This window comes from Triturus cristatus, chromosome 1_1, assembly GCF_964204655.1.
Source record: "Triturus cristatus chromosome 1_1, aTriCri1.1, whole genome shotgun sequence".
In the NCBI taxonomy this organism is placed as follows: domain Eukaryota; kingdom Metazoa; phylum Chordata; class Amphibia; order Caudata; family Salamandridae; genus Triturus; species Triturus cristatus.
In genome coordinates, this window is record NC_140579.1 from 923,589,345 (window position 1) to 923,614,161 (window position 24,817).

General features: G+C 41.6%; 1 protein-coding gene across 3 annotated transcripts in view; it reads left to right on the forward strand.

Moving 5' to 3' along the window:
- The window catches only part of REC8 (REC8 meiotic recombination protein), a 1,025,899-nt gene that overhangs the window by 778,150 nt on the left and 222,932 nt on the right, over positions 1 to 24,817 (forward strand). For all 3 annotated transcript variants that reach the window (XM_085650794.1, XM_085650795.1, XM_085650797.1), the window contains one exon: positions 18,617 to 18,730. In XM_085650794.1, coding sequence (XP_085506920.1) covers positions 18,617 to 18,730 — 114 coding nt within the window. The remainder of the gene's footprint in view (positions 1 to 18,616; positions 18,731 to 24,817) is intronic.

Consider the following 24,817-nt stretch of genomic DNA (forward strand, 5'->3'; position numbering starts at 1 on the left):
CTCACACCTAGATTGTCCCAAATAATGAATAGCAGAATTGAACGTCCATGACTAATTCGATACATCTACGGATGTCTCTACTAGGTAAATTTGTTTCAATAGTGAGTTCATTATAAGTTCATGTGCAACATCTCCATCTTCCAGGGGCACTTGACTGCGTTCCTGGACTTGTCATCATGTTTATGGCTTTTCAGTTCATCGGAGGTGCAAGGTCACAGGCAGAGCGAAGCCTTTTTGTAAATTTCCATCTACTCGAGTGCAGGCTGTAGATGGTAGCCATTTTCGGGTAGGCCACATTGGACAACTTAAGTAAAAATAAACATAAAACAGAAATACTGCACGGAATGATTATACAGTGTTATTCCCCTGCTAATACCCTTATGTGTGTGTATTTATCTAGCCATTTGCGACATCAAAAGCCATTAATGCATTTTAATTTAAAGCGCAAACACAAAACATCACATAAGCAAAATCGATTTCTGTCAGTTTGCTCACCAACTTAGTTCACTTATTATTGTAGCCATGCAATAGCATTCCCACGTGTAATTCTCTTGTTAATAAGGTTGATTAGACAACATTTGACAAACTTTTAATACTTAATAATTAATCAGTAGTACTTTTAGTTATAACATGCGAAAATGAAACAGGTATTCGGTTTTAAAGTAAAAACCCTGCTCCATCACCCCACTCAGGCTTCTTTCTTTCAAATGCCAGTTGTTAAGGTCTTCCTGGAGGGTCTACAAAAGGTCTACCCACACGTTAGGTCTCCATCCCCTTCCTGGGAGCTTAATGTGGTCCTCTCTAAGTTAATGGATCCCCCATTCAAACCAATCCACAAAGCCTCCCTTCAACATCTTTCTTGGAACACTGCATTGCTCGTGGCAATCACATCTGCTCGCAGGGTGAGCGAGATACAAGCCTTGTGCTCTACAGAGCCTTATCTCGTTTTCCATGCGAACAGAGTGGTGCTAAGAACTCACCCGAGGTTCCTTCCTAAGGGGGTCTCGGAGTTTCACATCAACCAGTCAATCACTCTTCCTACTTTCTTTGCGAACCCTGTCACTCCTGCTGAGAGAGCTTTGCATTCTCTAGATCTAAAAAGAGTGTTGAAATTTTATCTAGATAAAACAAAGAGTATACGAAAGGCGGACCGGCTTTTTGTTAATTATGGTCCATTGAACATTGGCTTTCCTGTCTTTAAAAAGTCCATTGCTAGACGGATAGTGTCATGTATCATGTTATCCTATCATCTGGCACACTACAAGGGGCAAAGCCGCTACGATAGCGTTGCTTAGAAATGTACCTATTCCTATTCAGGAAATATGTAAAGCAGCCACATGGCGTTCGGTTCACACTTTCGCACGCCATTACTGCCTTGATTCTGAAACTCAAGTATATGCTCGGTTTGGACAAGCATCCTTGAGAAACATGTTTGGGTAATACATGTTTTGTTAACAGGTTATGATATGCTGATATTCGGATGCAGGGTATAGGGATGGGCTTGCTACTCTATTCAGTGCTTATGACTATTGATGAGTATCCCTTGGAAGAGAAGGATAAGTTACTTACCGGTAATCCTAGTTCTCTTCCAGGGGTATACTCATCAAAGTCATAAGCAACCCTCCCTCCTCCCCGGACGAATAACATGTCCATAAATATGTATCTGTTACCAATGCTGTGCTTACACTGTTATAGGCCGTCCAAAAGAACTGACCTAACTGTCATCTGTGGGGCATGATGGGAACCTGGAGGTTCCTGGAGGTCTTAAAGGCACGGCACCAGTTTCTTCCAACTGTTCTGTATGCAGCCTCTCTAGGCTAATCTGCCTCTATGATCTTGCCTTTTTACCTTTGAAAATATAGGCTGTGTTTTCAAAACAAACTGAAAGCAGTTTTTTCTCTGTATCTTGAAAATATCATGGTGTACGTTTTCTTTATTATTGGCATATTTGAGCCTAGTAATATGGTTTTAGGCTGCATATGTATATATGCATATTACCTATATATGTGTGTATTTATATATTCACTGAAAAAACCATAGGTTTCAGGGGTGTTATAGTTAGCTGGACTTTTCACTTGTACAAAACCATTGAAATTCCCCCGTTATAGTTAATTCAGCTAACTATAACTCGCGCGCCCGCAATGCACTGCTGATGACATCACATATTACATCACTCATGACATGGTCAGTGACATCACTGATGACATCACTGATGACATCACTGATGACATCACTGATGACATCATCCAGTGAATGTGTGTTTTTCTGAAAATTAAATATGTTTTGAATATGTATATCTCAAGGTCGATGGAAGAATAAATGGGTATATAAGTGTCTAAATGGATGATTTGTTTTTGAAAAATTGATTGTGTAACTGACTGATTAAGTGTATCATAGTGAATACATGGCTTAGTGAGTAATGTTTAAATATGTAAATATCTGTATCAGTCTCTCACTTTGTGTATAAGTGGCTGCATGGGTTGGTGAGTAGCTACATGGGTGTCTATATAGGTTATTAGTTGGTTTTTTGAGTATCAGTCTGAGTATCTGCATGGTTCGGTGGGGGGTATTACGTAGTGCATAGGTGCATGAATGAGTGACTCACTGTTTGTATGTGTTGAACACAGCATGTGTGCAGGACTGTATGGGTGGATGAGTGTGTGCATGGGTGTGTTAGTGAGTGAATGACTGTCTCAATAGTGTCTTTATGAGTAACTACATATGTTTTAAACTAGTATATGTGACTATTGGTGTATATATGTGAGTATATGTGAGAGTGAGAGATTGAAAGAGTTCCTGTATGAATAAGTATGTGTTTCTATAAGTGATTGTTTAAAAGACTAAGTATGTGTAAGTTTCCGTAGAAGTAAGTGTGGTGGTGTGTGTATAACTGTATATGCAAGTAAATGTATGTTTGATTCTTTATTAGCATGAGTGACTATGTGTGTGAGTAACTCTATGAATGAGTGGCATTGTGTAACAGGATGTATAGGTGTATGAGTACATATGATGAGTGAGTACATGTATGAGTGACTGTATAGGACTGTTGGTGAATGAGTGGATGTGTATGTGGATCTTAGAATTACTGAAGAGGTTGTTGTAACTGGTATTGGTATGTCCATTGTTTTGAAAATGTTAGTCTCTATTTTTGAATGTGTGTATCAAAGGTTATATTAGGGTGAGAGGAGGTCTGGCACTCTATCACAAGGATGATGTCATCAGTGATGTCATCAGTGATGTCATTTGAGATGTCATCAGTGATGTCATGAGTGATGTCACTGACCATGTCATGAGTGATGTAATATGTGACGTCATCAGCAGTGCATTGCGGGCGCGCGAGTTATAGTTAGCTGAACTAACTATAACGGGGGAATTTCAATGGTTTTGTACAAGTGAAAAGTCCAGCTAACTATAACACCCCTGAAACCTATGGTTTTTTCAGTGAATTTCTGAGGTTTTTTAAATGCTAATTCCTAACTATAACGTGCCTAAAACCTATGGTTTTTTCTGTGAATTTCAAAAGTTTTTTAAATGGTAATTTCTAACTATGCCTACAGAGATAGGACATGTGAAGAAAGAAGAAAAAATGCACAGAAAGAAACGAAAGAAGTGCAGAAAGAAGCAACAGAAGTCCTCAAAGACGAAGAAAAGTTCAGGAAGAAGGATAACGTGCAGAAAGAACAAAAAGAAGAGTAGAAAGAAGCCTTGTTGCAAAATCATCCTGTACCCTCAACTTTTTCAGACGGATACTGGTGGTAACTGAGTCTGACTAACCAGTCCTAGAGCCAGTGCTATGTTAAAAGACACTTAGAATACAGTGAAAACACCTACATACACTAGGGAACATTATGCGTTGGGGTCCCCCTGTGATTAGCATGTCCTCCTCTGTAAGCCCCTAGTATATAATAGGGCATGGGGATTAAAACTACCTCTTAAAACAGGCCACAGGGCGTTTTTGCACACGTTAACTCAGGCCCCGTCCCCTCCCTTCACCACTGTGTAAACACGCCCTGTGTCCGTTTTTAGTTGGGAGATTAAGTTCATTTGAATCCTGAGGGTCCCTAGGGTCCAACTAGCCCACTAGGTACCTCCAGTAAGCGCCACAGAGCTGCGTTGCAGAGAGGTGTAAAAAGTGGCACGGCCTGGACCACCTCTCTGCAATGCAGCTCAGTGGCGCTTACTGGAAGCACTTGGTGGGCTAATTAGCCCCCAGGGGCCCTCAGTATTAAAGGGAAATTATATCCCCAATTTAAAACGTGCCATAGTGCGTGTTTGCACACGTCACCTCAGGCCCCGTCCCCTCCCTTCACCACTGTGTAAACGCGCCCTGTGGCTGTTCTAAGTTTAGAGATTAAGTCCCCTTGAATCCTAAGGGTCCCTAGGGTCAAACTAGACCACTAGGTGCCTCCAGTAAGCGCCACAGAGCTGCGTTGCAGAGAGGTGTAAAAAGGGGCTTGGCCTCAGAACACCTGTCTGCAGCGCAGCTCCCTGGCGCATACTGGAGATGCCTGTTGGGGGCGCGTTTGCAGAGTGCTGCACGGAGGGGGCATGGCCTCCGGCACAATGCCAGTCTTTTATTTATTTTAATTTTTTAAGAAGGGGGGCTGTGTGGTTCCCCTTCTTATTCTAATTTATTGGCCCTGATGACCCCATCCCCCAGGGCCTGTCTCCTAATTATATTTTTTTGACCCCAATCCCCAGGGTCGGCCACTGTTTTTTATTATTTTTAAAACATATATATTTATAGACACACCTAGGACATGCTGGACAAACCGTACGTACCTATCACCATGACGATTTGCGTGATATTCATTAAAAGGCGACTATGCATACAATGAATCCACGTGGAATGTATTTACACCACTAGTAAAGCTCTGACATGTCTGATGCCCTACCGTGCCTAATCCCGTTAGACACCCTTGTCGTTTATTTATACAAACATGGGTAGCTATTGACGGGCACATTTAATACACATGCACACCAAGCCATTCAAAGGGGATTCGACAAAAATTCGACCAAACCTATGCAAGAAACCCCCCTCACGGTTAATAAAACACACATCAACTGCCCCTGACAGAGCCCAATGCTGTGTTACACCCACCATTGCCTGCCGAGTGCCACACACCTCTGTGTTGTATTCCACTAGCTAGTGCATATGCTATGACACTCTCTAGCCCATGTGCACTGTAACACCACCCTGTGAATATGTCATGCCACACTTGTCTTCGCACGGGTTATATTGCCCCATCTAACGTGCCTTCCTCGATGCCTATGTTATAACGCACAGTGCTATGCCATACATATTACAATCTGGGATCCATATGTTTGTCACAGTGCATATGCAACGTTACACTCCTCAGCACATATTTTATATTACAACTTTAGAGACTAGTTAGGTTACACAACACTGCCCTGTGCATATTACACTCCAAGGCGCATATCGCATAGCACGCGCTAGTGCCTGTGCTATCTCGCGCTCTCCAATGAATCTGTCATTGCTTACAATGTATTGCATATTATATTTCACGCCCGGTTCATCTTATATCACACTTTTTGGTGCATAGTTTATACCATACACTATATCTAGTTTTCATTTTCAATCGTGCTCTCAGGACTATGTTCTATATAACACTGTGTTCACCTACCCTTTTCACGGGCATTACATTTTGCGATAGGGGGTGGAGGGTCAGGGGGTGTTTCTGCCAAGTGAGCCTGGAGTCACAGTCACAAACGTCCACTTCTTCCTGAATAAAAGTGAGATTATGCTGCATACTTGTTCATATTTTAAGTAGTTCGCACAGACACAATGTTTTAAAAACAATAAAGTTCCTAATACCCGCCTTCTCTGAACAGTTAGCTTGCTGCCCCATCCCCCTCCTCCCTATCCTCTGTTGTGTGAATCCATGGACTAGCCTCCTCCCTCCTGCCATGCATGGTCTGATGTGCTTCCACTTCCCTCAATTTAGTATGATGTACCAGTCCACTCCTCCTGCCCTCCATTGCCCAATTCTATGCCCCATCATTGACCTCCTGCTTAAACTCTGTGCTTAGCTTGCTGCCCCTATTCTCCTTCCCCCTGCCCTCCGATGTCTTTGTGCATGCCCCTGCTCCATCCTTTTTGCCCACCATGTTCCATGGACCTGCCACTCCTATCTACTCTGAGTGTTCTGTTGAGCTGCCACTCCCCTCCCACCTGCCTAGCATTGTCAGATGACTGTAACCTGTCCCTGCCACCTCCACCCTGCCTGTCCACATGCCATGCCCCTATCCTCTTCCTCCTGTCCTACATGGTCCATTGTACTGCCACACCCTTCTGCCCTCCCTGGTCTGTTGTGCTGCAACTGCTCCTCCTGCCTGCCCCGTGTGGTCTGTTGTGAGGCCCCTTCCCCTGAACTTTCTTGTCTGTGCACAGGTCCTGACCCTCCCTTCTATCCTCCATCGTCCTTTGTGCATGCTCCTGCACCCTCCTTCTTGCCCATCATAGCCATTGTGCTGCCACTAACCCTCCCACTTGCCATGCATGGTCTTCTGTGCTGCCATGGCCCCTCCCACCTTACCTGTGTGGTCAGTTAGCTGCCCCTGACCCCCTCCCACCTTCCCTCCATGGTCTGTGTGTATGCCATCACAGTCTCACTGTTGCTCGTCATGGTGTGTCTTGCTTCTAGTGCCCATCCTGCCTGACCTCCATGGCTATCTTGCTGCTCCTGCCCTGCCCCCTTGCCCCCAGCCCTCTGTTTACATGTGCAGACCCCTACTCCCTCCCTCCTGGCTTGTCTGTTCCATTGTAATGCCCCTGATCCGTCCCTCCTGCCCTTTATGGTCTGTTATGCTTTAGCTTTCTCTCCTGTCTTTCCATTATGGTCAGCTAGCTACCATTGCCTCTTGCCCCTCTGTTCTCTGTTGTCCATGTGCATGGGCCTGTCCCCTCCCTCTTGCTTTCTATGGATTGTTGTGCTGCACTCCCGTCCTGCATGCCCTGTTTGGTGTATTGTGCTACTGCAAACCCTGATGCCTGCCCTGCAGGGTCAGTTTGGTGCACCTCTCCATGTCCCTCCTGTCCTCTGTTATCCAAGTCCATGTCCCTACCCCATTTCCTTCCATGATCCAATGTACCATACTTGCGAACATTTTGAACTTGGTAAGAGGGAGATTTTGAAAAAAAACTGGGGTATTGATTTTCCCCTTTGAGTTACATTGAAAAAGAGGAGATTGTAGACAGGAGACAGATCAAATAAAGCCCATTTGAGCTTAAAAACATTGGACGTTTCCTGGCTGAATCGGGTCTGTTGGCATGTATGGTTGTACTACCATTGCCTCTTCCTTCTGCCCACAATGGTCTATTACATTGCCACAGCCTTTCTTGCAAGTCCTGTATTGTTGGTTTGTTGCCCCTGCCCCCTTTCCACTGCCCTCCATAGTCTGTTGTGCTTCCACGGCCCTTCCTGCCTGCTCAGTGTGGTTAAATTGTTGCCTTTGCTCCCTCCTACCTGCCTTCAATTTTCAGAGTCTGTGCCCCTGGCCTCTGCCTCTCAACAGTATCCTAATGAACAACTAGATTGCTAACATTCTATATTTATTACAAAAGTGTGGAACGCCTGACATCATCTTGATGTAATCAAAACTGTAATACCTAGAGCATTTCCTTTAGAAATTACATATATGAGAGGGTCTTATTGGCATCAAAATTATGGTTAGTGCTCTAAAAGACTAAAATAAGGACATCTTTTCTGAGTTTTCAAATAGCGACAAGGCACTTTTAAATTATTTGTTATCTTTATGTTTTTTTATCCAGTTGACCACTTGATTAAATGTTGCACTTAGGGGAGAGGATGTGGTGTTACTTCCAGAACTGCAGACTTTGCAACTGGGAACCAGGTTGAAGTTTCTGCTTCAGCTCGACATTCTGTGATTCTGGTCAAATCACTTAGTCTCCCCATGTCTACAACCAAAATGAATTTGTTCTTGTGTGATGTAACCAATGCTCATGTAAAGCACTCCAATACCTGACAAGTATGCACTATATAACACTGCAAAAACACAAAATAATAAGTGTTTTGCACACTTCTGTCATTGGGGTATATTTGGGCTACATCTGGGTAATTTTGGGCTACATTTGGGCTCTTTTGTCTCCGGTGGCCATCTTGGGAGATTTATTTGTTATGAAGTTTCCTAATTTCCTCATGTACTGCAGTCTCCTCAGTAGGAAATGCTTTCAGTTTTTTTACTTTGATTCCATCATGAAGGTATTCAGATGTGTCACACATTTGCCATAAATTCAGAATGTTAGCACTCTTTTTGCTCATTAGATCACTGTAGTAAAGCTACTGCTCACCAGGGAAAACTGCTGCTGGTATTGAAAGTGCATGTTTCAGTCTGCATGTCAGAATTTTTTAATGAAATTGAAGAGGATTTGAGAAGTCACTCAAAATGTGCCCTCATTTTCTTTCTTCAGCATTAATCATAATTTCTATGGCAAAATGAACCCCCTCATTGTGTTCCTTTTTAAATTAAATGTTTTAAGTGTTACCAGTTTATTCCAATCAAGATGGCTTCAGGTGTGCCATACTTTTGTCATAATGAAGACAGTAAGCGCTCTAGTTGTTTTTAAGAATATTCTGGGACATTCTGATATTGGGCTATACTTGGGCTACATCTGGGTGATATTTGGGCTACATTTGGGCTCTTTTGTCTCTGGTGGCCATCTTGGGAGACTTATTTGTTATGAAGTTTCCTAATTTCCTCATTTACTGCAGTCTCCTCAGTAGGAAATACTTTCAGTTTTTTACTTTGATTCCATCAAGAAGGCATTCAGATGTGTCACACATTTGCCATAAATTCAGAATGTTAGCACTCTTTTTGCTCATTAGATCACTGTAGTAAAGCTACTGCTCACCAGGGAAAAATGCTGCTGGTATTGAAAGTGCATGTTTCAGTCTGCATGTCAGAATGTTTTAATGAAATAGAAGAGGATTTGAGAAGTCACTCAATGTGCCCTAATTTTTCCTTTCTGCAGCACTAATCATACTTTTTATGGAAAAATGAACCCCCTCATTTTGTTCCTTTTTAAATTAAATGTTTTAAGAGTTACCACTTTAATCCAAGCAAGATGGCTTCAGGTGTGCCATACGTTTATCATAAGTAGGACTGTTAGCGCTCTAGTAGTTCTTTGGAATACTCTGGGAAGCTGCAGTAGAACACAAAGGAATCAACTGACAGTCTCTGCCCTTGTTAGATGTACATGTTTTACTGAGAATGTCAGACTTCATTCTCACATGACTGAGAAAGATAATGTGAATTTACAGAAAATAAGCTCTCAGTTTAGCTTATAGATCACCTTCCAAACCTCTGTGGTAAAAGCATGAGAAAATATTTTTCTCTCAATCATGATATCCCAGCAAAAGGCTTTTTCACATGGTGAAATCACATTAGAACATACCACAATTCCTAAAATGAGTATGGTACCATCAACAAATGATTTATAATGTAACTAAAGTCTTAAAACCTTCTATTAACTGCAATGCTTTTTAATGAGGTGCTATCATGTATATTGGTCCCAAGATGGCTGCCAACACTTCTTGGATGAAGTGCTGACAGCCAATCAGATCTCAGGATGAGATGTGTGGTTAGGCTCCGCCCACATATATATATGCTTTTAAATGCTATTTTCTCAGGAAATACTGAACAGATTTACACCAGACCTGCAAAAGGCACTTCCTTGACCTTATGGCTACCTCTCTGCCAAATTTCAAGTAATTCTGTTCAGCCGTTCGGGCTGTAGCTGTGTCTAAAGGTCCTATGGAAAAATGCATGGGGAAAACGCGTTTTGGGACCCCCCTTTTTTCTCGGCCCCTGCTTGACGAATCACCCCGAGACTTTTAGGGTAGGAGCTGAACGGAGCGCCCCATTAGTTTTGAAAATTTCACGAGGATTCGTCAACCGGTGCCAAAGTTATTCAAAATAGAATTTTTAGATTTCCTATGGAAACTAGGTTGTAACTATAACTATCTACTGGCGACCGCCAGTAGATAATATATATATATATATATATATATATATATATATATATATATATATATATAGGTAGGTATATGCATATAATTTGTTATTACTCCGGGGTCCCCGCACATGGGCAGGACTATTCAGTGCTTATGACTTTGATGAGTATACCCCTGGAAGAGAACTCGGATTACAGGTAACTAACTTATCCCTTTGGGACATCCTTGCATGGAACCACTAAAAATCTGTCTAGCTGATTGATATATAAAATAAAAAGCAAAGGGGCTTAAATACAACCTTGGTGGACTCCTCCCCACCTGAAAGTGCGTTGTGCATTCCCTATCGGGATCGAATCTTACTGAAACGTTGAGTCCAACGTGCAAATCATGCAGGAAATTTACAAGGGCACTATCTACTCCATGTCCCGCAGTACAGCCCATAACTTCGATCTATCCACTGTATCGAAGGCTATACTGAGGTCCATTAAGGCCAAATGGACAGACTCCTTTTTTACTATTGAATACTTGTTTATCTCGCAAATAGAGATTCAAATATTGTTCAATCGTCCCTCGACCTGATCTAAAGCCATACTGAATATCTGACATGATGTTCTCTTTCTCTGCTCATTCTCTTAGCTGGTTCCATAATACTCTGCCAATAATTTTCACTTCAGCGTCTACTAAAGAGATGGCCCGATAACAGGCTGGGTCTGCTCAGTTCCCTTTTTGAATATCAAAACAATTACCAACTTTTGCCAGAAAGGGGGAATATGCCCTCTCACAGCAGCATTTAGGTTTTGAGTTACTACAGGAGCCCAGAGAACAACACAGGATTTTAAAGGATCCCCTGCCACTCCATCCGGGACAGGCGCTTTCCTAGATGAAAGGGCCACTATGGCTTCTGATACTTCGGCCACCTACAAAATGTAACTCACCCCCTCTGATAAAGGAAGTATTAATGTCAGAAGGCAAATAATGATCAACAGAATAAATGGATTCAAAGTGAGTGACCTAATTCTGCACTGAGACACTTTGGACCAAATCTGGGACAACTGCTTCATTAAAAATGGGCTGGTTTCCAAAAGGCTAAACTATCTCTTAACTCACATGCAGTCACTAACTGATCCCACACTTCCCTTTTGAGAGCTTTCTTCTGATTCCTACAGTCCATTCTCTATTGAGTTCTGGCCTCATTTACTGCCTCTTTGGATCTCGGTTTTTGATGCAGACCTGTTATCAGATCTTTATGGGTCTTTGTGCAGCTTTAATAAAACCACTTAGGTCCAGGTATATCCATCCTTCTCCCATCCCTCGTGAGAGTGATCTTCATTGCTTTACAGATATTTGGAAATAAATCCAGAATGACTTTATTGACTGTATCTAATTGTAGACATGATTCAAAGTCATTATTGCATGATTGTATCAGCTTCCTTAGGAAATCCTCTGGAATGATCTTCCCCAACCAATTCTACAGCCTTGCTTCTTGGGGACAAGAGCTCCCTTATATTGAGAAGTTTTTTCCCCCCCAAAATTGTACCATATGAACTCTGCAAAAATAGGGTTATGCTCACTAAGGCTATTCCATTCAGTTTTAAACTTGATAAGAAAAGTTATAAAACAGGTCAATATATCAATAAAATCATTAGTAGATCTAAAACCTCTTCCCTTGAACGTGGGTACTAAATCGGGAGAGCTACATTCAGATTTAGCAATGAGATGGATAATATTAAGCTCTATCAGGATAAAATTTAAAATGTCCCAATGTCAAGAGTGAATAAAATGAGCCTGCATGACTCAGCAAAGGGGATAGCTGTCTCAGTGATGGAACCACAATGTGAGCAATGATGTATATTAAAATCCCCTAAAAGCAGAATCAATGGAGAGATGGTCCGAAACAGGAAGAAACCTTCCAAAAACATTTTGAGATCTATCTCCAAAGGTTCTCCCGAAGAAAATGAGTTGTAGACATTAATTATTAGGACACTTGTCTTGTGAGGTAAGGTTAGAAGGACACCTAGTACATTTACCAAATTCAAAGGGACTCACCATGTCACAGCCTAATCTCTTGGAGACCAATAATCCCAAATGATTTTAACAGGCTAATGTCACGATAATCAGCTATTAAGGATCTGACCCCTACCACATTCCAGTATAGTATACCTAGTGTATTAAAAGTCCCCAATGACACTCTTTTCTCCCTCCGTGCCTCCTCCCTACTCTTGAGAGTAACCAGTAGTTAATCCCATATTCTAGCTAGTTCATTGCTTTACAAAGAAAGAATCCCAGTGACTCAAACAGACCTTTATTGAACATTACCTGAAAAAAAGAGTTGCTGAACAGACAAATGGTCTCTCTTGGGACTACTATAACTTATAAAAGTAATGAAAACATTGCATTCCCTCTCTCATTCCACCTGGAGACCAGTGCTTTCTAAAAGACTTCTAACTGTTATTCAACCCTCTGTCAGGGACAGCAATAATCCTCATGAATAAATAGGAAGGAAGAGTTTCTAAGTGAATGCTGTGGGAAAAATGCATTCATCTGTTGCACCAGTTTTTTTAGGATTTTTGTGACGCATTGGATCTCTTTGTCCTTGCAGTGGCAATGAACATTTACATTATACATCACTTCGCCCCGGGCAGTGTTTTAGTCCTAAGTAAACAATGTCATCTGTCCTGGATCTTAGTGAGGATGACTCAGAGGCTGCTGGGACTGATAGCCTGTTGCATCCTGCTGGTCAACAATGCCAGATGGTATATGCAGGTTCTACAGTGAAATTGGACGTTCCAGTGGGCACCTCGGGATCTATCCACTCTGGACCAGATCGTGGAAGAGACTACAAAAGATCTGCAGTGGTGGCTGTAGGACTGCGATTGGGTCAGCCCAGACCCCTCTCCTTACCTCACCGACAGCTCACGGTGGTGTTCGATACATAGCTTCTGGGTTGGAGAAACTATCTGGGAGAGATGGGAGTCAGGCACCTGGTCTCGGGTGGAGCCCCAGGTCCATATTAGCTATCTAAAGCCAAGAGCCATCCTCTTGGCTTTGAAAGCTTTCCTGTACTCCATCAAAAGAAGTTGATGCAGGGCTCAAAGACAACACCACTGCTATGTGGTAGTGCAACAAACAGGGTGGGGACAGAGAGTGAAGCCTGAGCCAGGAGGCTTTGCATTTCTGGATAGGTCTAAACCGCCAGGGAATTTTTCTGGTGACTCACCATCTGGTAAATTAAGTAAGTAATGCTAAAGCAGAGGCACTATGCCGCCCACACCTTGCAGATCACAAATAGTAGTTGCATCCACAAGTGGCGCAGAGTCATTTCCTTGAATGGGGAGAACTAGTTAGAATTTTTTCTCTACATGAGAGAATGCACATTTGAAAATGTCGGCACTTTTGAAAATTGGAAATGCATTCCACGTAGAGTGGAACTCTGGACTCCTATAAGCCTTCCCAAATATACCTCTCTTGCCGTAAGTTCTGAAGATCAGACACGACTAGGGCCAAGTCACCCTTGTGGCCCCGAATTGGGCACAGGAGTATTGTATCCCAAACTCCTGGGCATGAGCATCTGTCCTCCAATCATTCTGACTTTTTGGTAGTCTCTCCTCTTGCTGCAGCTGGGCAGGTTCCTGCACCCGAACTAGCGCAGGCTGTACCTCTATGCTTGGTGCTTGAGGAGCGACACTTGAGTGCTTTTGACTTTTCTTCGGAAGTCGTGGGCGTCCCTCGGGGAAATCTTTATACACCTGCCAGTGCGAGAGGTTTGTGGCATGGTGCATTGTTAAAAAGATGAACCCACTTCATGTCAAACTGTCCAAAGTTCTGTTGTTTGTTTTGACCCTCGCCCAGCAAGGCCTTGCTTTTAGCACTGGTAAATTGTACTTGTCGGCTCTTTCTGCATTTGTCCAATTGCCAGACCAGCCATTCTTATTTAAATAACCTATTGTGAAGCGTTTTCTCAATGAATTACAACATATGTTTTCCTCTTCACCATTTGTTATTCTCTAATGGGACATAGTTTGATCTTCACATTCCTCATAGAAGCGCCTTTTGGCCCCATCCACAGTTGTTCTCTCAGGCTCCATACTCTCAAGACAGTCTTTCTTATCGTTGTCACATCAGTGTAATGTTTCCATTTGTTAATCCGCCCTTGACCATGTTCTACCCGGACAAGCAGGTTCTGCCGACTTGATCCTCTTTTCTTCTGAACTCCTTGTCATGTCAGTCTGAACATAAGTCTTCTGAGGTTCTTTTCTCCACCTCATCTTTGTAGTGAGAAGAAGAGACTCCACCGGATGGATGCATTAATGGCTCGGAGTCTCTACGCACCAAAGAATTCCAGATGGACGATCATCTCTTTATCGGGTTCACTGGAGCAAGGATGGCAAGGCATGGCTGTGCACAGGAAAGAACCATCTCGCTCTGGATTATATCCTGCATTAGGATCTGCTATGCACTGGCCAAAGAGCAGCCCAATGAGGGCTTACAGGCTCATTCTACCAGAGCCAAGGCTGCTACTACTGCATTGGCATGTGGGGTGCGGGTTCTAGACATTTGTATGGCTGCATTCGTGTCACTACATACGTTAATCAGGCATTAATGCCTAGACAATTGGGTTTCTCAGGAAGAGCACTATGACCACTCGGTTGTTCACAATTTTTCAGTTTGAGTCAGTTCACTGACAGCCACCTAGGAGGTATTGCTTGGCTATCTATTCAAAAGGTGAGAAATCTGCAGTTGGAAGTTTCTCTCAGAAGAACAAGTTACTTATCTTCTGTAATGCTCTTTCTGGTAGAGATTCTATGTAAACGCAGATTCCTGTCCGATCCTCCCACCTCCACATTCAGTGAACTGGTCGGTTCACATAAATAAATCCCATTTTAGGCATTAGCACACTGGCCGTGGCTAATCTGATTGGCTCAGCATCTGGGGGAGAGGAAGTGTCAAGAAGGCAACTGATGTCAGCCTGCATGGGGGGCACCTATATAGGTCTGCCAATGTCACATCCGGTGCAGAACGATGCCGGCGCAGAGCTGATGACGCAACCTGCCGTCATCCAGGGGTACTTTTAAAGATATTCCTGATACAGTCTGACGCATGGGGAAGTTTTCAAAAGATGAGGAATCTGTGTCTAGATAGACTCTCTACCAGAGTGTTGCCGAAGGTAAGTAACTTATTCTTCCTGCACTGCAGCGCGCTCTGTTCTGGGGTTCACAGTGTTAAATCTGAAGCTGCTTTTGGGTGGCATTAGCACACTAAAAAACTAAATAAATATCCAACAGAAGTACTGGAGGTGATGATGTAAGTGTCCATGAGGTGTGTTTGCAGATCTAAGGCCATCTCCTGTGGAATGGTTGTGTATGAGAAATGTTTCTTGTATGACAGTGGTACAGGGACTGGTAAGGTGACCCATTTGTACACTACTCTATGCAAATCACAGGCCGCTTTTTAAATATTTTCAGGTGTCACCCCCCACTTTTGCCCCCTTTTTGACTACTAGGTACTGGTGTAATGGCTCTGGAATGCCCTGCTCCTTGCTAATCAGAACTCATTCCATGTGCTCTAACCTTTAAAATGGTCCATGTTTAATTGTCTTGTCCCCTAATGGCATACTTCCACTTACTTTTAAGTCCCTAGTGAATGGTACCAGGGGTTCTCAGGGCACATAAGTTGAAGCATCTCTTGTAGAATGCAGCACTAGGTGTGCCACCACGGGCACAGTAAGGTAAAACATGGCTCCCAACCTGCCATTGCAACCTGGAAGGGCAATTTAAAACTGCTAAATCGACTTTGCCATTTAAGGTAATGGCAAAGTCCAAACCTCCCTTATTAATATATATGTCACCCCTAATGTCAGCCTAACGAGCTAGGGTGCTGTATCTCAAAATGCAGAACATGTTCTTTTACATGTTCGAACAGTGAAACACTAATGTATTGTTTTTACTGTGGAAAGGCTAGTAGCCCTATTGGCAAGTGCAGAGTTACAGGCTGACAATTCAGCTCACCTACTTCTGAATGGGACTACTAAAGTTAGAACTGTAAGGTTTCAGAAGAATCAGTGCATTAAATCTGATTTAATGAGTAAATCGAATTTAGTGTCACTGCTGGGCATGGTGCAACTTTAGAAGTTGCCACTTTAGTTACACAAGGTTTCCAGTGCCCGTTTACGATTGCACACAAAGACTGTCCTCAGACAGCCTTCTGCCCTCCTGGGGAGAAGTGAACGACTCCCAGGAAAGGATACAATAGAAGCCTGCATGGGTAAGAAGTGTTACCTCTCCCTGGCAGGAAGCCACACAGGTGTTAGCCCAATAGGCGAGCTTCAAAGGAGAAGACGCCTTGGAAGGGACAAAGGGAAACTCTTGGGAGATGGGCTGCTCTGTAGTTCAGGCAGACAGGCTGGCACTATGGACAGAGAGGAGAAGCCAGTTGTCACACCGGTTTTCTAGGGGCGTATAAACTCCCTGGTAGCAACACCTCTGGGTTGGGCCAGGTAGCTCTACATGCAGAGAAAATGTTTGTCATCTTAAAAGTGGGCAGGATGGAAATTCCGATATAGACAGATGCCACACTTCGCAGGAAGTGGTCATCAGGAGGTAGTCAACCTAGTAGCCCATTGGCTACTGACTGCGTCCACCCTGAGGACATCTTCTGGACATAAAAAGGGCACCCTGGCACTCACTACTCAGATTGCGAAGGACTGGAAGAGACAACCGAAGAAAGACTGCCCTGCTGCTCCAAGGAACCGGCAAAGAGAGGCTGCACTGGCATGAACTGCACCTGCTGAACCTGGGGACTGTGCATGTTGTGTCCTGCTTGTGGAGAAGTTGTCTCCCGAGCCCAGCTGAAGCAAGAGACTCCAGGGATTAGTTGGCTGACCTTCTGTTCGCAGCACAATAGCGGATGAAGCCTGGTGAGGCGAGACTGTAGCCCACATCTTTAAGCTGCCACTCCTCATCGCCGTGGAGCACCATAGACGACGACCCGACGCTCAAAGTTCCACCCGTGTCTGCTGAACCTGGGAGAGTCATCGAAGTACAGCTTCTTCACCAAGAAGATGTTATCATCCAAGAAAGGATTCCGCTGTAACCGCGATACCGAGCGACTGGTAATCCATTAGCGACTGGACTTCTGCTGGATCCTAGGTACTTCGAGGGACATTAACCCCTGTGGCCAAAACCGCCTCGCCATGTTTGTGGACTGAGGAGTAGCCTCAGTAAGACCCCCCTCGACCGCCTTACATATACAGCATCCTTGAGCCTCTTCAGCATCCAGTATCCCTTGCATTAGGACCACTTTAATAGGAACCTATAGCAAAAGGATAAAAGTGCCTGAAACTTATTGAAGGCTGCTTCTTCCTCTGAGATAACTGTTTCTGTGGACCTTACAGGTCCCTCTGACTGGCTCCCTGTCTTAGTTGGTGGCTTAAAGTAACTGGAAGTAACATTGATACTTGCCCAGGTTTTTCCTAAAAAAGTTTATAAGTCCACAGTTAAGAAAAAAGTACATATTTACTGTATACAAACTCATTTTACCACGAGCCCTTTTGTTACGATATTGCATGTTGCTGCACGGTAGTTATCCAAATCAATTTTAAACTTGTATTTTGATGTGGGAATCACCGTTTTAATTTAGTTCAACCTTCTCAGGGTAATTTTATCATGATAGTGTTTGTTGTACTATGGGACCAAATAAGTCTTGCTTTTAAATGACACCTCTAATATATGAACCTTTTCCCACCTAAGTTCTTTTGCTGGTTCTCAATTGTTAGCATGATCCTGAAATTTCTTGAATAATTGTGCACATGCATTTTGAAAATGTAGTTGTGGAAGTCATACATGTTTTGCTACTTCTTTATTGTCACCATGATCCTGAAATTACTTGAATACCTTTGCACAATCACTTTGAGAATGTAGTTGTGGAAGACATAAATGTAGGCTTAATTCCATAGAGGAGTCCTGCAGTGTTGGGCTTCCACACATCACAACAATCCTCCAATTCACTTTCTTTATTTTAGTTGTGGAAATCATATATGTCAGCTAAATCTGCAGAGGAGTCTGCCAAATGTGGACTTCTACTTATCATAATAATCTTATAACGCTGTTTCTCCATTTTCAGTTAGTCAGTTCATTTGTCACCATTGATAATTGATTTTAATAATTTGTATGAATGAGTTTTATGATCTTGCTCCTTACTGTAAGATTATTTAACAAATAAAACAATAAATACTTTTATGCTGTACATTGTAAATGCTGTATCTCTGTAACACTCGAGTGAATCTTTTTCAATTTGGTGTCTAAAAATGCATAAAACTAAATCTTTTTAGAAATTGGTGTCAGATTTCCTGAGTGTCTTGTGTATTCCTTCTTCAATTGTAGTGGTGCTGTTTAAATGCTTAACACTTGTTCCTTTGTGTAAGCCTGACTGCTCAGAGCCATAGCTACCCGGGGTTGAGCTAAGGTTTTCACAAGCGAAACCTTCTGATCCTTAAGGGATTGGCATGTATATTATATGCTGAGGTCACACAACCACACAATATATACACCCCATTTCCTTACAATGCCCTATTGAACATGTCGTTTAACCTTGAGTTGTACTCACCACACTGCTTCTTCTCACAGGGCCACAATGGAAGTGGAGGAACCTACCCTGCCGATAGTGTTTGAACAACCGGAGCCAATGATATCAGAGCCACATGTGGACAGGGAGCAGATCACCCCTGAATTTGTGCACAGGTGAGTATTGTTTCTTCACTCCTATGCATATATGAAATAAATGGCAAGAATTGATGCATTTCTTTTTAGCAGAACAAAATGAAATGCTAAAATTGGGTGAGTCAACCGTCCTTTGCCTATATTTTTAGCTCAGTCAAAGTATAGAGAAGGGACATGGTGGAAAAGATGTTAGTAGCTTTATTGCTCAAATGCTGCTGGATGATATCAAGGTCTGTTCATCTTAGGCCCTGGATGTTTTACAATAATAATCCTGGGTGTACGCTGCCACCGAGTGGATATGAAACTGCTTTGATAGCCGTTAATTAAGAGCTTTCTGTTCTTTGTTCCATTCATCTTTGTAGATCAGAACCTTCCATTAAACATATCTATTCCTTTCCATCTGAATACACTTATCAGGGATAGATTGGTCCCACCATGTCTGATAGATACTTGTCCGTGCAGATTTCTCACCTTTTAAATGTCCCCATGCACCAAACTAGATCCGGTAACAATTACACATAGAATATGCATGCCTCTATTGCGACTCCATCCTTTCGCCTAAAGTGACCAAACATAGCTGCATAGACACACTGCATGCTGAAGCCAGTTCTTTATTTTCCACACCCATCAATGCAGATTCGGAGCAATGTCTCTACCAATTTCTGAAGTTTTTTTGTTGCAAACCAAATCTTTTGGAAATGTGCGGGGATCTCGCCCCCAAAGACGATAGACCTCTGATGGATACTTCTAAAAGCAGCTTTTTAATACACCCAAGTGCCGGACTGGATCCAGAGGTTTCTCTCAGCAATTCCCTTGCGGGCAGATAGGTGGCTTTGTGCGGCTCTACATCTGATCTCTCCCACCCTGGAAGTGATGATAGGGTCACAATATAACTGCGCTTCAATGTCAGTTCCTTTCTTTCCGTGCCTTCCACTGAAGAAATGGTGCTTGGTCCATCGATTTCTGTTGCCTGACAGAAAACTACCAATATGTTTCCAGCGTGCAAGGCACCCTGAAATAATAGGGATTAGCAAGAAAAGAACAAACGGCTGACCAGGGTCAAGCACATCACATTCCAGTATGAAATAAATAAATTAATGGTGCAAAACACTTCCTGCACCCGCCGTCCGGAGATGCAAATACTGGCGAAATTTTACAGAGGAAGAGCAGAGGTGCACTCGATGTGAAGTAAATCAGTCCAACCAGATCTATTCCAAAATTCCTTCTTTATTGGATTCAATCTTAAAACTGGCAAACAGCCAAGGCGTTACGTCCCCTAGGGGACTTCGTCAGGGCTGTAACAATTATAAACAAACAAAATGACATAAATACCACATATATAATACAAAAAGCACAAAACAAAAACAATATAAACATATATATGTATTTACATAAACATCCAAAATACCAAAACGGCCCACAGAATCTAATGACAAAACAACCAAATAAACCTATATAACATCGATTCGTCCAAAAGTAGAAACAGAGACAAACAATTTTAACACAAGAAGAACAAACATAGCATAATCATAGTAAACAATTATCTCGCATAAAACAAAATTGCATAAAACACTTATCATAATATATCATAACCATATAAAATGAAATGACAACCATTAATGACAAATACACAACAAAAATACATTTCAGTACCCATGGTCCAAATCTAATAGTGATCCTATAAAAAGCCAACCCAGTATAAAGTGCACTGACCCCTGAAAGATTGATAAAATAGGGGAAGTGTCGTGAAAGAACCAACCACCCCAATTGTGTTAGTTTTAAAAAACAGAAGAGAGAAATCACTTAGGTATGTTTTTTAGAAAGAAGTCTCGCCTTCAAAAAAATCCAATAGAATAATTAAAGTGGATGCAATTGTAAGGAAGGAGGTATATATATATAAAACCTCTGTAAGGCAAAATAAGCCTTAAATAGGTTGAGCAATAGATTGTAGCAATATCTAAAGAGAAAAAGAAAAACAATATATTATCACCAAGACGAAAATAATATAAGTCAGATACCTAACTACTCCAGATGCGTCGCCCACAAATACCAATCAAATTAGACTCACCAGTATCCTATAGAAATCCAAGGTAAGAAAAAGGAATGGATGAAATCTTGTAGTAACTTGTATTCAGAGGAGAATCCAAAATAGGAGTTTCCAAGTGTGCAATCTATAAGTTGGGGAAACTAATGTTATAGTTACCCGACAAAAGTTATATGTATTAAAACAATATACCTGCATGTAATAGCGCAGGCAATGACTTATATCATTTAAACAGAAAAGAAACTGACAAGGTGACATAATGAGTTGTGACAGCTGTTATTCTAGTGACCCCAAAGAGTGAAAACATAGCTAAATCCGAATAAAAGCAGCTATTTACGCATGACAGCTTATTATATAAGCGACGTGGCCACACAACGTTATAGGCAAAAAAAAAAAAATTACTTATATTCTGAAAACAGCTGAATAAGTCCCCCGGTAAATTAAGAGAAACTAATATTAGGACGACTCGGAATAGAAGCCGCGCAACCTGCCCCGTATCAATGGGGCGGCAGCGCTAATACGCCAAAAAATAAACCCAAAAACGAGTGACGCGATTAAAAAGCAAATAACTACAATTAAATACGCAGGAGTTGTTATATTGTCAGTGATGACATTGTGTATATTTATGGATAGAAAAGCACTAATCTTAAAAGAGAGTTCAATGAAAACCTCAGTAAGTTAGGAAACTGTTATCGGTATGAACCAAATTGAATTTCATATATTAAAGCCTAACACCCGCATGTGTTAGCGCAGGCATAAATTGGTATCCATAAAGCGGCAGCGCCAATGCACAAACATGAAAAAATATAATTACGGACGAAGAAGGAGGAGTTAAAAAGAAACCAAAATACTGCTAGTTTGTAAAAAATTGTTAAAAACAGAAAAGCTCTCCCTAGAGCACCTGACTTACCTGGATCAATTCAATGTCATGCAAAGCGGCATGATAACCTGCAGTGGCGTCTCTTGAGAGAATGGCGCCAATATTTAAAGTCACCCTAGAACGTCCGATCACTGACGTAGATTATAGTCACGTGATCGGAATATGCCGGACGAGAAATAAACAAGGGGAAAATGTCCGGTAGTCGCAGGGGAAAGTGGGAGTTGGAGACGACCATCGAAGAATTACGGACAAAGAATAAAGAAGGGCCTTTTCCAGTTAAGAGCGGGCAAAGCAAGTGGTGACAGCGGCCATATTGAAATGGTGTTTATGTATCAAGATCCTATGGATGAAATAAGGAGTGAACTAAATACTGTGGCTCTTCGCAGATAGCGGAAAGGTAATATGAATGAAAACAACCAAACGTATGGCTGGAATAGAAATAATGAAAAGAATAAAAAAATATAAAAAAACAAGTAAAATAATAACTGTGAGGCCAATTTAAATATGAACAATAAGAAAAACCCCACGCAAAAAGAGGCATAGGAACAAGGCCAATTGGCGCCTCAAGAAGCCTGGACAAGTGATGAGGTGATAGGCAAAAATGATGGCATAAAGCCGCGATTTTGCATATAATAGCGCCCACTAGTCCATATACCAGTATATATAAAAAGATAGAGGATTCAAATAAGGAACAATAATCATAAAATAAAATAAAATCAGATAAAAGCAGAAGAAAAAAGTAAGAGGGTGAAAAGGAAAAAAGAAAACAAGGAGTTGAAATGATAATCAAAGAACATATATAACAGAGTCTATTCGACTTATTCAGCTGTTTTCAGAATATAAGTAATTATTTTTATTTTTTTGCCTATAACGTTGTGTGACCACGTTGCTTATATAATAAGCTGTCATGCGTAAATAGCTGCTTTTATTCAGATTTAGCTATGTTTTCGCTCTTTGGGGTCACTAGAATAACAGCCGTCACAACTCATTATGTCACCTTGTCAGTTTCTTTTCTGTTTAAATGATATAAGTCAATGCCTGCGCTATTACATGCAGGTATATTGTTTTAATACATATAACTTTTGTCGGGAAACTATAACATTAGTTTCCCCAACTTATAGATTGCACACTTGGAAACTCCTATTTTGAATTCTCCTCTGAATACAAGTTACTACAAGATTTCATCCATTCCTTTTTCTTACCTTGGATTTCTATAGGATTTTGGTGAGTCTAATTTGATTGGTATTTGTGGGTGACGCATCTGGAGTAGTTAGGTATCTGACTTATATTATTTTCGTCTTGGTGATAATATATTGTTTTTCTTTTTCTCTTTAGATATTGCTACAATCTATTGCTCAACCTAATTAAGGCTTATTTTGCCTTGTAGAGGTTGTATATATATATATATATATATATATATATATATACCTCCATCCTTACAATTGCATCCACTTTAATTATTCTATTGAATTTTTTGGGAGGTGAGACTTCTTTCTGAAAAACATACCTAAGTGATTTCTCTCTTCTTTAGTGCTGATCCTAGCTAAATCTCTCCTTTTTTTACCTTTTTACTTTTTTTAAAAACTAACACAATTGGGGTGGTTGGTTCTTTCACAACACTTTCCCATTTTTATCATTCTCTCAGGGGTCAGTGCACTTTATATTGGGTTAGCTTTTTATGGGATCACTTTATTAGATTTGGACCATGGGTATTGACATGTATTTTTGTTGTGTATTTGTCATTAATGGTTGTCATTTCATTTTATATGGTTATGATATATTATGATAAGTGTTTATGCAATTTTGTTTTATGTGAGATAATTGTTTACTACGATTATGCTATGTTTGTTTTTCTTGTGTTAAAATTGTTTGTCTCTTTTTCTACTTTTGGATGAATCAATGTTATATAGGTTTATTTGGTTGTTTTGTCATTAGATTCTGTGGGCCGTTTTGGTATTTTGGATGTTTATATAAATACAAATATATATGTTTATATTGTTTTAGTTTTGTGCTTTTTGTATTATATATGTGGTATTTATGTCATTTTTTTTGTTTATAATTTTTACAGCCCTGACTAAGTCCCCTAGGGGACGAAACGCGTTGGCTGTTTGCCAGTTATGAGATTGAATCCAATAAAGAAGGAATTTTTCAAATAGATCTGGTTGGACTGATTTACTTCACATCGAGTGCACCTTCCCTCTTTCTCTGTAAAAACCCCCTGAAATAATAGGTTTAAAATCCTGCAAGGATGACCACAAACATATATCAGTGGCGGACACTCATGAGGTCTGTCTCTAGGGTGTGGACTCCTGCATTACACAAAGTCAGTGTAGCAAATGCGCTCAGGGGAGGCCATTTGTGACCATGAGGCCAAGCTTTATGTCACCGACCACAGCTGGAAAGCTCAGAAGGCCCACTCGAAGTCAAGGCCATTCCAGAGAGGTCATCATCCCACACCAAATCCTCAGGTATGTCCAAGAATAAAAAATACAATAAGTTTAAACATGTTTCTCCTTTTTTCTATCACTCTCATCAGGAGAAATCGCACAGGTGTTTGGGTACCTCCAGATCTCAGCCCCAGTCGGCCACCATGAAACTGATCCCCTTGTTAGTCATGATCCAGGCAGAGTTACTATGGTCATTGGCGACGCCATAGCAGATACACGTCTTCAAGGAGGCTGAGTTACAGTTTTTCATTATCCTTCCAGAGCCCTTTGGTGCCTTCTGCCTGCATGGATCTGAGGAGGCATCTAATCGGGTCACCGCCGGCTGATAAGTCCCCGACATAGATTGTGCCTCTTTACCTTGTTCCGGCATTGAAAAACGCACCAGTTTACATTCTAACTCTGCATGCTTCCACTACCACAGAGATTTTTACCTGGGCCACACAACGGCTATGATGAATTATAAATGTGTTATAATGAAAATATTTTTCTTGACCTCAAGCAGCCCAGTAGCCTTGACACTTTACTTGACACTGACCTAACCTCCCTTCCTGGCCCCTCTATGGAGGAATTACCTCATTCACAATGGTCTTAAGAAGGGCGGCAGAAGTTCTTGATCACCAGCTACCCTCAACGTAGGTTAATTCGATAACTAAGGTCCTGCAACCAGGGCACACCTCTTTGGAATTACTCCTACTGTTTAATGAGGCTCCAAAAGACTCCTATTTGGGCATCTTGGC